Source organism: Trematomus bernacchii, unplaced genomic scaffold, assembly GCF_902827165.1.
Source record: "Trematomus bernacchii unplaced genomic scaffold, fTreBer1.1, whole genome shotgun sequence".
NCBI classification, from domain to species: Eukaryota; Metazoa; Chordata; class Actinopteri; order Perciformes; family Nototheniidae; genus Trematomus; species Trematomus bernacchii.
Window position 1 is genome coordinate 9164852 of NW_022987973.1, and position 17081 is coordinate 9181932.

At 40.8% G+C, this 17081-nt stretch overlaps 1 protein-coding gene across 1 annotated transcript; it reads left to right on the plus strand.

The window, feature by feature from the left end:
- Positions 1-145: 145 nt before the first annotated feature.
- trim66 (tripartite motif containing 66) lies at positions 146-16752 on the plus strand. The gene is given in 19 exon segments (XM_034116126.1): positions 146-247; positions 3134-3398; positions 4092-4247; positions 4249-4306; positions 5673-5802; positions 6109-6225; positions 6391-6505; positions 6772-6918; positions 7504-7621; positions 7970-8775; positions 10773-10979; positions 11644-11770; positions 11886-11967; positions 12051-12222; positions 12750-13627; positions 13743-13866; positions 13958-14032; positions 14756-14908; positions 15042-16752. Coding segments are annotated over 18 exon segments (3711 nt in total). The 5' UTR covers positions 146-247; positions 3134-3389; the 3' UTR covers positions 15279-16752.
- The last annotated feature ends 329 nt before the right edge of the window (positions 16753-17081 follow it).

Consider the following 17081-nt stretch of genomic DNA (forward strand, 5'->3'; position numbering starts at 1 on the left):
TACTGTTATTTTGACTTTGATAAGATGTGATTATGATATGATGTGAATATTTTTTCCATCACGTTGCAACTGTGCGGTTACAATTGAAAGTGTCACACTACAGCTTTGAGAAACGTCAGAAGAATTGCGTGAGAACGAATATAAAATCTCACGATTAACTGCGAGACTTGGTTGTCTCTAAACATTTGGCCGGTCTAAAGAGCGACATCCGATGGGGGGAGCGACACTCGGAGATGCACGGGTCAAGGTAACAAAAAACAAAACAAACACTCGAGATTAGGACGGACACACACTGCAGGCAGCACACCTGACGTGACTGACAGGACGACAGAAGTTAGCAGCAGACAGTCTCATCCTCGCACGCGCTCACACTGATGTTTACCTGACAGGATGCTTGGCACGAGCAGCGCACTTCGCATTTCACTTCACATTTGTACACAGAAACAGTTTCTGGAGGCTCTGTTACAACAAACTATCGGTGTGCTGACTTTGTGTTTGCGGGGTCGGTGTCCTTTTGTTTTGGTGTGGTGCTCCATGATGCCATGATGAGGGCGTAAAAAACGTATTCTCATGCGCACTTTCTAAAAAATAAAATGCCGCTCAGTGCTGCTGCTGGAGGTGATGATGCTAATGCAGAGGCAGGCTGAGGATGTGGAGGCAGACCTTCATACAGTCTATGGGGCAGATGCTCTGCAGTTTGACTGGCAGGCTTGTTGACGCGTTAGTAAAGTGCTGTCAGACACTTACATGAGCAGATGGAACAGCCACACGTGCCATAAGGAAAACCCCAAACTCCCACCGCTGTGTACCGTGGCGTGAGGAATACATCACCAAACTATGGTGGCATACTTTTTCTTATCGGTAGGATTTTCATGACTTCATTGTAACGTTCAAACAGGGATGTGTTGTTTTACATTGATTTTTACAAACTCTATAGTTGCAACAAATAAGAATTATGTAGGTTGTTTTTTATGTTTATTGAGAAGTTAAAGCTCCCGTTTGATTTCACAGAGGAATTAAAGTACATAATGTAAACCAAGTGTTTCCTCTTCCAACTTAATATTCATTAGAAAACATTTACTTGACTTCACTAAGACACTAGCATACATTATGGCTGTACTGTACCTGGCCATAACAAGGATTTTAGAAATACTGTATACAATTTGTTTTAGTCTACCCCAAAAATGCTACTGAGTGCTCACTGTTTTAACAGAGATTACAGCAAGGGGCTACACAATATTGTTTTTCCTGAATATTGCACATTGTTGTCTAGATTACAAATTTCAATAACATTTTTTTTGATTTTGTCTACTATTTTGATAAACAATTTAGCATGTACAGTAACTTATACATTCAACATTTAACCTAAAGCTGTATTAATCAACATATTTTTTTTATAATTAATAATTATTAATGAATTACATGACTACATTTCATTTGAAAGGGACAGAACAACAGAGAAATATTTCCCATTTCTACAGTAATGTTAACTACAGTACTTGTCAGCATAATCAGTTATTCTATCTGTGGTGTCCAAGTTGTTGTGTCAACCACCAACTTTTGCTTCTAAGTCAACAACTTTACACAGACATAATATGTTAGAGCTTTCGTTCCATCGACCCCCAGGTGGTCAAACATGTATTAAAGGCATTTGAAAATAAATATTAAGGGTTATTTTTAAGGGAGTTTTTAAACAAGATATAACTTTATGCATAACGATGAGGTGTCACAGCAAAGAGAAAGTAAAAATGTGAAGCGCATGACGCACTTATTGTGACAAGATCAACTATACAAGGTGTGTATATGCTTGTACAAAGAGTTTATATACAGTAACTCCAGAAGGGTTTATCAAAAATATTGAAATCGTTTGGGTATTTTTGATATAGTTGTGATTTCTTAAGAATCTATTTGCATTTTATGTGGAGTCGCTTTTCTCCTTTTGGTGGATTTCTTTGAAGAACAGAGAGAAAGTTATTTGAAGACAGAAATAGTTGAATGGAATATAGCTTAAGAGTGGTTGTAGATAATCCTGCTTTCTTTGTGATCTCATCTCTCCAGTGTTAATAAATGTTACATAGGTGGTGCTTTCAAGGGAGAGATCACTGTGCAGGTTTCTATTATTGTGACATCTCTTGAGATAGCGTGCGTATCTAGTCCCAGCTTCACTTAGCAGGGCAGGGAGAGAGGGCAGGAGGTTTCAGTTTTAAAGATGAATGCTCTGAAGGTTCAGTGAAAGCCACAGCACACTCGGAGAAGGCTATGCAGCTGTGTCAAAGAAAGGCAGGGTGTACGACGACTGACTAATTGTGTTTCAAATTGGGTCTTTGAGCACACAATGGGGAATGGGATTTTTATGAGCTCCCCACTGAAACACCCAAGGATGAGAAAGTTGTCAGATTTGTAGGTCAGGCTGCAGGGGCTGTTGTTAGGCAGACTAGCTCACAGTTTTACATATCACAGCGGTTTTATAATGGGCTAAACTTGATGGCGAGTGTTTGTTTGAAATTTCAAATGCATTCTGTTTCCCAGCTCTCATATTGCCATGTTTCTTTTGCAGATGCATTGAGTATTATCCCTTTGTTGTCAAATATTCTTCACTCATTGTCTACAGTTGGCTGCTTTTCTTTCTTCTTACAGTGTGTGCTTCATTTTCTCTGACATGCTGAGTTAAAATCTTAATTGATTTCACAGTGTTAGAGGTAATTGCAGGAGTGTACCCTAGTCCCATCTGGAGCTTATCAGAGCCTGACCCGGTTTCTGTGTGCTACGTTATTGCGTAGCTGCAGCTCCACTGGGACCTGCCCCCTCCTTGTGCTGATTAAGGGAAGAAGGCCACAGCCGTCCCATTCTAGCCCAGTGCGACATATCCCGTCACAACCTGAGCCTAACATCGCCTTATCCTACCTCACACTGCCTGCTCCAGAGAACTAAAAGTTGCTTATGGTACACTTTACCCCTCCTTGTCTCACTGTAGGTCATTTGTTCTTCCTTCCACAGTTTTGGAAAAAGCTTCCGGGTATATTTTGCCCTACAAAAAAATAATTATCTTATCTCCCTAATTCCCAATTATTATGCACAGGCTTATTTAAGGAAACGGATTAGATTTTCTCTCTTTTTTCGGTGGCTGCACCAGCAATCGGGGGGATGGATTTGAATGTGACACTCCTGTCCTCCGCTGCAGTGAGGGGGTCCTACACTTGGATGAACTGGGGGAGGAGAGAGCACAGTGCGGCTGTCATGTAAGCCGTCTCCTCTGGGGCTGCCTCTCGGTGCGCGCTGCTTCCTGCCTCAGGTAGAAGCCTCAGTGTTTCTGCTGCTGAGGCGTCAGGCTGATCGCTCTACTCTCCCTGCAGCTGAGAAATCAACGGATCCACTCTTAAAGCACTACAATGGAGAAGGTAAGGTTTGTTTCTGCATTGTTTTCTATCTGGATTTTGACACAGATATAGATGTTTATTTTTGTGTTGCAGTTTCTAAATGTTCACTGTTGATCTTGAGATTGAAGCCCCTTAGGGCATTTTGGGCCTTTCTGTGCAGACTTGGCATGCTTCCTATGTTTATGTTGCTCTCTCCGCCTAACAGATAGGTCAGATGTTAGGAATACCTGGAAGAGAATACAGGTTTTTAAAACTGGATTAAGTCCCAAGGCTGCTCTTAAATTAGTAGGAAGGGTCATCTGCAGAGAATGAATTTCCCCACAGGGATCAATGAGGTATTATTAAGGTAAAAATAGCTGCACTGTACATCATCTTACTGGGTTTCTGTAGAAAGCTGCCATACTATTTTATTTAACAGATTCTTCAATACATCATAATGTTTAAATGCTGAGGTTTGGAACATTAAATCAGTGTTTTACTGATTTTGCCTGACACAAATAATGCTGTAACTGTTGATCTTCTTCTTCTGACACTTTCTGAGGCATTTGCAAGCGTGAGAACAGATGACAACTCTTTGAAGTGTGATTTAGCACAAAGTGGCAACACAAATGTTTCTGACATATGCAACCTTGTCTTTCTATCACATGTGCCTCTTTGTGTGGCACAGACACAGTGTGTGTTCACTGTACATGTTTGTATGTGTGTGTGTTTCAGAGCTGCTCAGAGTGCTCAGTGCCGACTCTTGCACACAGCCTGTGTACACTCTGCAACAAGTGGTTGTGTTACCAGTGCACAGATGTGCATCAGCATCAGAGAGCCCCCACCACTTCCCAGTACACAGACATGCACCAGCAGCATAGGCCCGGTGCCCCCCCCGTGCTCTGACCTGCACCAGAGAGGCTCCAGCTCCCTGTCTCCGACTGGACAAGGCAAGATATTTTCCATATTTGAACAATTTGTCCCCTCCATTTCCCGCCCAGTATGACAGATTATCAATTGGGCTCTATGTCAACACAAAGCTTGTTTTTGCTTCTTTGTTTTCCCTCTGGGGCTTTGTTTGTTTGTTAATCATGTCTCAGTAGGAACCATGGCGATGAATAATGCATGAGAGTGATGATGGTTGATAAAAGTTCCTGGAGATCTCTGCGTTTTATTAAAACCTCTCTTCAACACGTGGCCCGGATTCTAAGCTGCCTGCATGATTTTATTTTTGCTAATATTAGTGTTGCTATTTAAAGACCCTCAAGTATGGCTGGCAGCTTTGTTGCCAGCTGCTTTTGCAAGTGTATGTCGCTCAAGTTGTCAAACGATAAAGACTAAGTTCTGGACTTTATTGTGATGTGGGGATGTTACTGTTTGATTTGTGTACTTGTGAGAAAGAGCCGTGTGAGCGCGCTGACAGACAGGATGTGGTCAGTGAGATAAGGTTGATGCACACAGGGTGATGCTCAGCTCTTCACCACATGGAGGTGTGATAATGTGCAGGCAGGGGGGTTGGATGAGGTGAGGCGATCAGCGTAGAGCAGCAGGGCGAGTGTTCATTAGCCGTATCCATCTATTGTTAGATAGATGTTCTGCACCTTCTACAGTGACCTATTTAGAAATGTGTGAGAGATACTTCTGAGGTGTGCATTAGTATGTGTAGTTGGTGCATCAAAGGCATTGGACAGCATTCAAAATTGTTTCACTTACATCTCATACATCTTTATCAAAGTCTCATTACAACCTCAACTTGCAACCTATTTCCTGCACTTGTATTTTTGCATTAACTTGCAGAGTTACAGTAGTTCTAATGATGCATGCCAATATAACTCATCACAGTTTAGTTGTTAGCCCCCTGTCCCACTTGTAGCACCATTGTAAATAGTCACAGACTGCTTATACTTTGAAAAGCTACATGAATGTAAAGACAAGAAGTGTATTGAGAGACTAACTGATTTCTTATTGTGATCGTTTGAAAAAATATGCAACTAAAACTTTATTATATACAATAATTATACTTATATACATCCCCAACAATGCATGCCAACATTCTCTGCAATGATCTAATGATAAAAAACACATATTCAAATTCTTTCAATTAGCCAAACCACACCCAAAAAATTACTGATTTTATTTCACTAGACATTGTGATAATATATACATTTGATCACTTTTAACTTATTAAACTAGTTAGTGTTTGTCTTTGTCCCGAGCGTCCTCTGGCTGTTTGTGTGTTTTGCTTGCTGTCTGTTGCTAATGCTCACTCCTCTCTCCTCTCTCTTCCCTCCCTCCCTCCCTCCGTCTGTGTTTTAGGCCCAGGGTCGTATCCTTGTTCCCTCCTCATGTGCCACTCTCACAGACAGGAGCCCTTGGAGCTGTTTTGTGAGTCATGTGACCTTCTGTGCTGTAGCAGCTGTCACCTGTCCTCCCACAAAAACCACAGGTCAGTCCTCAGACACACAGCACAAGGGCACTGCAGAGAAGGGCTAACCGCAGGTTAAAAACGTCCCCGCGCAACTTCAACTGCCGTGTCACTTTCATCGTCTGTATCTGCATACACTACCCTTGGCTCGCCTAATACATATTAAGTATTCATACGCTTTAGTTTTCTGTGATGTTACAGTACTGTATCTGCCTTTTGAGGTCACCTGAATAATGTCTTGTCCCCAAGGGAAACCTTTGTGTTCTTCCTGTCCAGAGAATAAATTAGTTGTGTTTCTGTGTGGTTGATGCTGTGATCTGTGTTCAGGGTGGTGCAGATCGGGAAGGCCCTCCAGGACCAGCAGTGGTTGTTTGAAAGCCTGGTGGTGCAGGTGGATGAGAGGAGGTCTGCGGTGGAGAACAATGCTAAGCAGATAGAGGACAGGTTGGTTTGAACTCTACAATCAGCGTCCCATTTCTTAGCAACTTCTGCCAGACATGCTCAATAATTTAACAGTGTGAAATATAACGATCTAATGCATAAATTACCGTCTGCAATGCTGCTCTGTTCTGCTTTTGGGATTTATTTTTCGCCTTTCTGTCTTTCCAGACTTCATGGAGTAAAGATTGCACACAGGAAGGCAGAGAACCAGATTAAAATGGCAAAGATGATAATGATGAACGAGCTTAACAAACGAGCCAACCTATTAATAGAGCAACTGGAGGTAATTACTTTCTTTTTCTTTCCTTCTCATCGTTCAGCCAGCCATGAATCTACATGCAAAGAATCAGTAACCGCCGTGATGTAATCAGTCCTGAAAGCAAGCAAACAAGAACCCATAATAATCTGTCAAAGCTACTTAAACTCACATCTCAGGAACTGCATCTGTCTAAAAGAAAAGAAGGGCCATTGATTTCCCCCACAGTCCAGCAGTTGACTCTCTGTGTACCAGTAATTACTGGATGCTTTTTCATGCGTTTTTCTTTGCAGAAAATCTCTGAGGACTTCCAGCAGCGTCTGGAGGACCAGCTGCAGGGGGCAATAGAGATATGTGGCCAGCTGGACCATGTTCAGAAGTTCATCACCTGGGCTACGACCCACCACTGCAGAGGCCCGGTGCTCTTCAGCAGGGCTCTGGTACGTTGACAGGGCAAGCAGCAGACGGTCACTGTCCTATTCACATATGTTCCTATGAGGAAGGAATACTTAATCTCTATTGCTTCTTTTTCATTTCTAAATGTTATAGATGTAAAGTTTACAAGGCACTACTCAGCTAGTGAGAACAGCCGTACAATGTCCCCTGGGTTTCTAGAGGAGCTTTGTCACAGTAAGCTGAGAACATTTTTAAAGTTGCATCTGCTGAGACTTGAAAAACCACAAATAAAATAATGAAAAAGCAGGTTTTATGAACTTGAAACATTGAGACATGCAGGGAGGGTTTAGCCAAATACTTTCAAGTCAGGACATCTTGGTCTTAATTTTGACTTTTTTTTGTAAGTTTCATGTAATATGTGTTACTTAAAAGAGTATTCCAAATAAACCTCATACTCTAATAGTTCAAAGGGGATGCTTTTTTTTAAACTTTAGTAATCTTAAGCTTAGTGTGGGATTCGATCTCCAGCAGCTTTCCTTTCAGCAGTATATGGAGGTTTATTTTGATACTCCCTTTACTTTTCACTCTGTAAAGCAGCTGGGTTTATAAAACACATATTCTTCTTTTAGATTTCTCTCCAGATGCAGCAACTTCTTGACTCGTCACTCCACTCAGACTCTGGGAGTCCTGTTAAGATCAAATTCAACTGGGATGCTAGTTACTGGACTAAGCAGATTTCCTCATTAGGTAAAAGGAATGTTATTAAAGCGAAATGGTTATATTTAGCTATTTTATTACTGTTAAACTTAATATAATAAATCATCTATATGAGAATATCATATTTTTTAGGATTAAGCGAATTTGCATAAGGTTTTTGAAAAATGCAAGCAAATGTGTTCATTTTTTAAAATTTGTTTTCAATGTAACTATATCTGTTATATCTTTAAAAAAAAGTGTACATAGTTACCATCGTTATTCTCATAGTTGGAACAAATTATTTTCTGTTTCAATGTTTAAAAAGTGTGTTATTAATCATGTAATAATTGCATGATGTATTACATTCTTTTAAACAGAGTTGTTAATGTTGCTCTGCAGGCCAGCTGACTGTTGAAGGGGGAAACTGCACGTATCCTCAGGGCTTGGCCTGCTCCAGTATTCTCCGGCCTCAGCCCATCCCCTGCCTGTCTCTGCCGTCCGTGTGTCACAGAGGACGAGAGCCGGGCTGCGGGTACCAGAGCTGCTGCGAGACCCAAATGTGTTGCCTGCACGGCGTTCCCTCTCAGCCTGATATGTCCAGCCTGGAAAAAAGCCAGCTGGAAGCCACGCTTTATAGATCCAGCTGTGTTCAGCCTGCTCTTATCTCTGCCTCCTTGCACCAGAGCCAGCAGCTCCAGAAGTGCTGGGACCGAGAGAGTGTCTCACATTGTCCTCCTGCATCTTCACCTGTCCGGATCACAGGACCTATCAACTGCAGTCGAGGATCTACATCCCAGCCACAAGCTGTCGCCTCACAGCTCCAGTCTCAAAATAAATCGTATCTCTACCGCCAGCACCAGAGAGAAGTTCTTCTAGACAGCCAGACTCAGCCGAGTGCAGAGCGCAGCGGGCCAGGCCAACATCAGAGGAAGCTGTCCACCAGCACTCTGCAGCAGGATCTCAGCCACACAGGCGTGGACAGAGACCTGTTGACTGAAGAAGACTGGAAGGGGAGACGCAGAGTGGAGGAGGCTGGTGGACAAACGGCAGCAGTTGAGAGCAGGGAGCTGCTGGGTGTGGAGGTTCAGCAGGACAGGAGGGGGCAGAGTCCGGTCCAACAGCAGCTCCTTGGTCCTCCAGAGCTGAGGAGAGAGCTGCAGAGAAACAGACCAGCACTGAGACTCAGAGACCAAAGAGATGGCAGGGTGAGAGATAAAGTTAATAATAGACACCTACTTATACCGGATATTGCAATATCTTTGTTTGTTAAGCATAAACACAACATCATTAAAATGTTTAATACATTTGGCACAAACATGTACACTAAAACCAGTTAACTTTGCTGGAAACTAAATCATTAGCTTTTGCTATTTCGTAAAAATAGAAATAGCAGTTTACATTTAGTCACGACACAAAGTCCATGCAATAGCTGCTATAAATCAAACGATGCAAAATACATAAGGCAACCTTTATCAAAAACTTTGATATGCCACAAACACAAATGACAGAGTAAATAAACACATATATTTGTTATAGCTCAAATTAGCTGTCATGAAGGATAGGGGATAACTTTTCAGGAAAGTGCAGCCTGTAAAGCATTTTACATATCCACTTTTGCTTATTCATTGTTCTTCTAAAATCACTTTTATATAGTTTTAGTGTTAGTAAAGCGACATAGTTGTGATTCTCATTTGTAAATGAGGCGTATTTGTTTGTGGTAAACATTAACACTACGATTATGTGTACCTCAGTCTTCAGATTATTGTTTCACACGTGGTACAGCCTCAAACTAATTTGAAGCCAACACTGTTTGTTCACACCTTTCAAAAACCACAATGTATCAGTTTCCCTGAGCAAGCGATCAAACATCTGTGTTTAATGGGAAATAGGTCAAACAAAAAGAACAAAGACAACAAAGTCTAATTCTAAAAAAGCTTAACGTAGTGACGTCTAATCAAACGCCAGTGGTAAAATGATATACATATGGGAAGCTGTTATTATACATTTCTGCAATATCCAAGTTTGAGGGAGTGTTGAATTTGAGGCGGTAATCAGTTTTAATTAATATCTGTAAAAGACTGACACCAAAGGAGCGCTTTATTTTAATGCCAGAATGATCACTTCCCACTGTTGACAGCTAGCCTGAAAACAGATGGTGCAACAGAAATGTGCTCCTGCTTTTATGAAGGAGGATGAAGGGAAAACAAAGAGCGGCTTTGACATTTAAAGCTGTGCTGTTCAAAGCAATGCCCAAAACCAGGAGAGCACTGTTCATCATAAACACACTTGATGCCAGAGGTTTGAGTAGCCATGTAATTACCCCCCCCCAAAAACTCTCTAGGTGCATGTTTTCCAACACAAAGATGTATCCTTTTTTCATTTTCAAGTCATACAACTTCAGAAAAGGACATAAAACCACTTGGGCGCAGCCATTTATGTGCTTAACCTGTCATTAATGAGACGCTAAGGGAATAGAGGGAGCTGCCTGTTTGATTTCAGTTCTGTTTAGCACTCTGAGATAAATTCCTACACCCCTTCATCGTTCCAGAGAGAAGGATTATAGTCTATTCTCCCCCACAGTCTAACCCTGCAAACCTCTCCCAAGGGGCATGGATCAGGTAAGTGTTTTAATCCCATGATACTAAGCAGCACATGCCTGGTGTCAGCCTGGCTTGAATATTTATGATGGTTCACTAGCAAGAGAAAAAACAAAGAGGAAGGAGGGAGGTTTTAAAAAAAAAAAACCTAGTGTTTAATGATTTGTCAGCCCTCCTGCACGCTTGAGATGTTTGAAGAAGCTTTTACGGACATTTGCTTTAGTTAAATTGTAATAGAAGAAAAGGAAAGAGTGGTAGAAAGCTGGTTTTGTTTTAATAAAATGCCCGCACTGCACACCTGATAGTGAATTTACATATCATAATTGGTGTTGTAACCAAACCTTTCATTGCCTGTATAACTGTAATATATGCAGCTCTGCGCTTGTTAGTTGCTTAGAATTAGTCTGAGAATAAATAGGCGATTAATGATGTTTCATTCAGTGTCTGGTTGTGTGTGTGCTTGTGTGACACTCAGGTTTTTTTTTCACTGCACACATCCCACTCCTTTTCTCTCCTGTCTGTTGTTAAAGGCATAAACAGGGGCATCTGTGCATGTGATGCGGATTGGAAACCTGCTCAGTTTTGCCTGTTTGTGTTTTTGACAGAGCTCCACATCCCTGGAGGTGTCGCTGACAGCCCATGAGTGTTTATCTGATGTGCAGAGCAGCAGACTCAGCCCTTCTTTAGGGTGCACAAGGAGGGAAAGACGCTCCCAGAGCATCCCTGCAGAACTGGCAGCCCCGTCTACCAGCCCTCACTCTGAAAGGCCCACAGGATGCACTCACAGACTACAGCCAGGAACTGCAACTAAGGTAACCCTGCAGCAGAATACAAGCACACATGAGGAGGAAATGCAGCTCAGCCTTGATATATAATAAAGGTGATCACTGATGTGGCTTCTGTACGTGTAAGATCTGGCTTTGCAAAGGATTAGCAATAACAAGCTTTCTCTTGTCATAAACAGTTTCACTGAAACATTAAAATGTTACTCTGATTTAGGGGCCAAACTATTATTTTGCTGATTATCTTCTTGACCATTTAATTCATCTTTATGGAATGTCATGTTTTTATTTTACTTTTTTAAATGAGGTCCCCACACTTTCCAAAAATGCAGAGACTTTTCAAGAGCTTGTGTGAAGTGTGAGACAGAGATCAAGGATAACCCATGTTACAACATTGATACTTTCTCTAATGAGGAAAAATAATTCACTTTGTACCCTGGCTTAAGGGTAGTCATATCTTAAGCTACCGCTACCGCTCAAGATATGATCATCCAAACCCATGTTAGTTTAGGAAATCATGTACAGTAGTAGCCAGTTTTTCCAACCAATTTTGACAATATCACTATTTGAAATATCCAAACAATTCTGGAGCAAGTGTTTGTTTGGACAAATATGAGCATCATAATAAAAGAAACATATACTAATAAGGTTAAATATACTAATATGTTTTACATAATGTTTGTTTTGTTCTAAGTATGTCAGTATGGACCCCAGGCAGAGGAGAGCTTCAGATGGGGTGCTTTGTGTTGTGAAGGAAACCTCGCCTCACACAGCGCCCTCCAGAGGACACCGCTCTCCTCTGTCCTATAAGACAGAGCCAGGTGCTGCTAAATACTACTTGCATAAATACTTAGCATACAATTATTTCTCATATCATATCATAAAAATAAAGTGCAAAGTTTGTAAATGCATGCTCATCACCCTTCTCTTTTCTAGATCATTCCTTTACATGTGTCGATGAAGAGATTGATTATGAGGCCAAAGAGAAAAGCAGGGCGACAAGAAACGACCAAAACAGGTGTGCTATAGTTGTCTAGTCAAACGCCTGTCCTTATATTATGAAACCAAGGTTTTAATCATTTTTTCTTTACTTGTCAACAGAGACGTTCAGAAGGACTCAGGAAAGCCCAGGGTCCCAGTGGTTTGCCTCGAGCGTCTCAAAATACTTGTGTCTCAACTCCCCCCACATGGACGACGGCAGAGCGACCCCTTACCTACCAGCCGCACGGAGAAGAGTGAGACTCTGAGAAACTGGCAAGATGCAACACCTGAAGTATGTATTATTTAAATAAATACACTAGAATGTTTAAAGAAAGTAATGTCATTTAAAATGAATTGAATTTATACGGCTTTCTTTAGGTGGTCATTATGTTTTTATATGATAAACATTTGTTTTCTTCAAATTCAAAGGACATCCAATGCCAAAATGTGTTTCTAAGTTATTTTAGATATTCAGCTTGTCATGTATATGGTTTAGTCTCAATACCTTTTGGATACCAACAGAAGTGGTCGAAAGTTAAGCAGTATTTCTTGTATGACCGTTTTTTTGAGAACATTTAACTTAGGTTATGACTTCAGTAAGGTATTAAAAAATATTGCTTACCTTAATGTTTCGTACCTTTATATATGTTTGATATTGTTTTGGAACAATGGCTACTTCTCTAAGAAATAGAAATCACTAGAGATGATGGTTAAAATTCTCTTAAAAGTATGCATGTTTTTATTCTTCAAATCTATTTAACAAATTATGATTCAAGCATGTAAGACTTTTTCGCTTCTCTTCTGTGTTTGTAAACATAGGGGATATCTGGAGGCTCTGAGACCACCAGGACCCCTCACTCCATTACAGCATCACCATATGCACAGCGTAATCAGTCTACCACACACTTGACCACCAGTGAGTTTGACAGCCGAGTTAGAATCAGCTGTCGTAAAGTATCCACGCCTCCGTCTGTTGACCCTAAATATGTGCCACAGATATACTCTTCATTGGACCTGGACTCTGAATCTGATCCGAGATCAGCTTCAGAGGACGCAGTCATTTCCAGGGCTGATCCAGCCAAACAGCTAAACTCAGATGCAACACCGGATTCAAATGCAGAGTCTTCATCTGAGGCTGAACTTGAATATCTGGCTGAGGAGAAATCAGCAGGAGAGATTGGGCTCTGTGATGAGAATGATATCACAGGGGATTCAGAGCCAAGTCTTGAGTATGAGGCAGACCCAGAATCAGATCCAGCAGCAGGATCAGAGGATGGCCAAGAGCTGGATGGGGATCCTGGAATAGAGTCAGACGTCCAGCCTGACTATGATCACAGTTCTCAGGCAGAGACTGACTCTGAGGCTGTGTCCGATCAGCCTGTAGACTCTCAGGGCTCGGTGGAGTCTGAGCTCGACGTAGAGTCTGAACCTGAGCTAACAACCGACGACCCCCAGCCGCTCCGCTCTGACCTGGAAGAGGACGCCCACATTGGATCTGCTCAGAGGACACTTCTGATGGCAAACGCTGACGATCAGGGATGCTCCGAGGAAGTCCAGTCTGACCTCGACAATGCCGAGATGGAGAGCGAGGACTTCTGTGCTGTGTGTCTGATTGGAGGGGATCTGCTGTGCTGTGACCGCTGTCCAAAGGTTTTTCATCTGTCTTGCCACATCCCATCTCTACTAAGCTTCCCCTCGTAAGCTTCTTATAATTTAACCTGGAATTGATCCAGCACATTCAACATTATTTTCTCAGCTCTTCTTAAACCTTTTGTTTGAACCTCTTTCGTTAACCTTTCTTTTCCTGTTCAGAGGTGACTGGGTGTGCAGCCTCTGCAGGGACGTGGTAACGCCTGAGGTTGAGTATGACTGTGAGAATGAGAGAACATCTGCAGAACACACATCAGCACATGGACCGCCTGCATGTGACCAGAGAGTAGGTCATTTATTAAGTATTTGTAACAATGCTCTCTGATTGTGTTTGTCTTCATTCAGAATGATTTTCCTTTATGTTTGCTCAACTGTAGAAATGTGAGCGGCTGACCCTTCTGATCCTCAGTAACGTCCTGAGCGCTCCCTTCCATGAGCCCGTCAGTCCACTTGTGAGTAATCACCCGTTTAATTACAGATCAGTTACAGAAAAGGCTAAATCATTTTAATAATCTCATTTATTTGTTATAACTCTCACAAGAACATAGCAGCATCATGAGGAGTTTTCCTTATTGTTTCGGCAAACATAAACACACTTTGCTGGTATATCTGTCAGGGTTTAGGCGACTTAAAGATACCCTTAAGAGTTATTTGTAACAGTAAAGTTATGTTCACATAAGTTTTTCTCACAAAATCGCATTGAGTGTTTCCTTGAGGCCTGACAAACTCATGAATGTATCTGCTTCCCCACTAAACATTTGCAAAGCTGATTTTCAAAACATTAAATGTTTGCTTGAATGTGCATTCTTGTATCCTGAGTGATACAAACAGAGGGATCCCACTCATACAAACATTGCACAATAGCACTGCTAGTGGTTGATAACTCCAGGGTACCTTTAATATTGATAGCAATGGTTCAGGGTGGTTCAAAAGCAACTGCAGTTAATGAAAGACACCATCAGGCCAATGGTTCATATGTGTATTGCCATTATGTCAGCATATTGAATTCATTGGAGGAACTAGGATACCTGGTTTAGATCTACAAATATAGTGTCCCATTTGTCATAGCATATACATAATGCAATCTATGGAGCATTTATTTGATACATTTTGAAGGCAGGGAACTAAAGTGTCTGTGATTTAAAACAGTCTCAAATGTCTGCTTTTTCATGCAGGCTCGTCATTACTACCAGATCATCAAGAGGCCCATGGACCTGTCTGTGATCAGAGCCAAACTCAACAAGAGGAATACTCATCATTATAACTCACCAGAACAGTTTGTTGCTGATGTCTATCTCATGTTCCGCAACTGTGCAAAGTTCAATTATGTAAGTTAGAAATGGATGTCCTATATGTATTTACTCACTTTACAGTTTGTCTGAATGATAAACATTATAATCATGAGTCAGTACTTCACAAGCACTGATCGGAGTGTTATAGCTTTTCTCTCTCTGACCACAGCCTGACTCTGAGGTGGCCCAAGCAGGCCGCAGCCTCGAGGCGTTCTTCACTTCCAAGCTGAAAGACGTTTACCCGGACCGAGTTTTTGTCGTGGCCGAGGCGGACTCTGACAGTGATGAGTACGATGAGGCCTACAGGACGGCAGAGAGCGGATTCCCCTGGCCAGAGCGGAGAGAGCAGTGCCACAGGAAGAGAAAGAGGAGACACTCTCTCAAGTCCAGGAGACAAAACTTCTGACCAGAGGGGAATGAAATGCAACCATGGACACAAATAAGCTGTATATCTGGGTAATTGTACTGTTTTTTTATTTAGTAGTCTGTGGGGCCGTGACAGTGTCTGTAATCTATTTGTGGTTGGCTATAATATCACAGTGCTGCCATCGGATGGCAGCTAGACATACTGGAACAATCTATCCCTGCAGACTTCAACTATTGCTATTGAATTATGTTGTGTCTGCAATTATAGTTTGAACCTCAGCAAAATGTAACATTGTTTCCAACAAAGAAAAAAAGAAAGAAATAAGACCGATCGGAGCAGTAGAGAGGTTACAAACTGATTAAAAACCGCTTCAGTTACATGATATATGCTACACATTAGAGTTTGATGGCTTGCTTCTGCAAACGCTAAGATGATGCTGTAACACTTTACTATAGTATTATATTTTGGCTGTTCATGATTTACTTCTGCTGCGCTAAACATATCATTTATGATTCACTTTCAGACCTCCTAAAATCACATAACTGATGTTATATACTATATTTTACAAGGAGGATGAGGATTATTGTGGATGTTTTTTATCTCACTTTGCGTGCTTATTATTTGTTTTTTTCTAAGTGAGCATAGCTTTGATTATACACAGCACTTTGAACCTTTGCTACTATATGGGTAAATACTTATTTACCGTATTCTAAAACGCTCGACATATGTATACATGTTTAACTGTATAGAACTTTATTTTACTATATTTGTCATTTTAATGACTGAATGGTTGCAGGCAATTATCATAGGTTGGATTATTGATATAATGATGCATCTCAGTAGCTTTTCAAAAAGGCAGCATTGAATATTGTAGACTTTGTCTTTTTGACCAGAGTGATGCAGAGTGATTTATGGCACTATAACCAGTGTTAGAACTTGTGTAAGTTCATGTTTGTTAGAGGATTTAACATCCGGATGAAACAACCCAAGACATTTACATTTTTTTCTTAATGAAATTAAGTTTGTGTATTCATTATGTAAGCGTTATGTTCTGATGTGTTTCAGCAAAAATGTTGTTTTCAGGCTTAGTCAGAGAGTCAGGCATTCATATTATTCAGTATTAATGGTTATTTGTAGATCCACACTGTTGAGAGAAAATACATTTTATAATACACACTGTTGTAGAGCATTTCCTGTTTTTAAATAATGTTTACTTGCTTCCTGCAGTTACATTTTAGTTGACTTTAAGATAAATTACTGCACAAATTATTCTCTGTACACTCCTTGGTCATTGTCAGGGAGTAATACGAAAAGAAGTAATACAGTATACAGTATGTAGTGTTACTTCTTTAAATGAATACATGTAATACTATTTCCTATTATATAAGGGAAGACTGATAACATAAAGTTAATGTCACTGTTGTCAAATGTCTTTCTTCCTTTTTTACTGTAACAGTCAACTATAAATGCAACATATATTATTATCAATAAAATGAATTCAAGTGAAAATATATTTGATTATCATTTTCCTTTCTGCTATTGTAAATCATTATATGTTTCAGGAGAAAAACAAATGGAAGAAACAGTTTTATAATTTACAGCACCACATAAACTGTAAATATGTATCTTTTGTATACAACCAGAACTCAATATGAATTGCAGCCATTTGAAGTTGGACCTAAAGGTTTGGCAAGAGATGTTTTCAGCTTCTACCCCAAAAATCCATAGAAGCAATATCATACAAATGGTTTAGGATTACCCTTTATTTGCTTTGGGAGGAGACGCATCTCCAGTAGTTCAAAAATATGTGATAAAATATGACATTTTCCTGCAGATCATAAA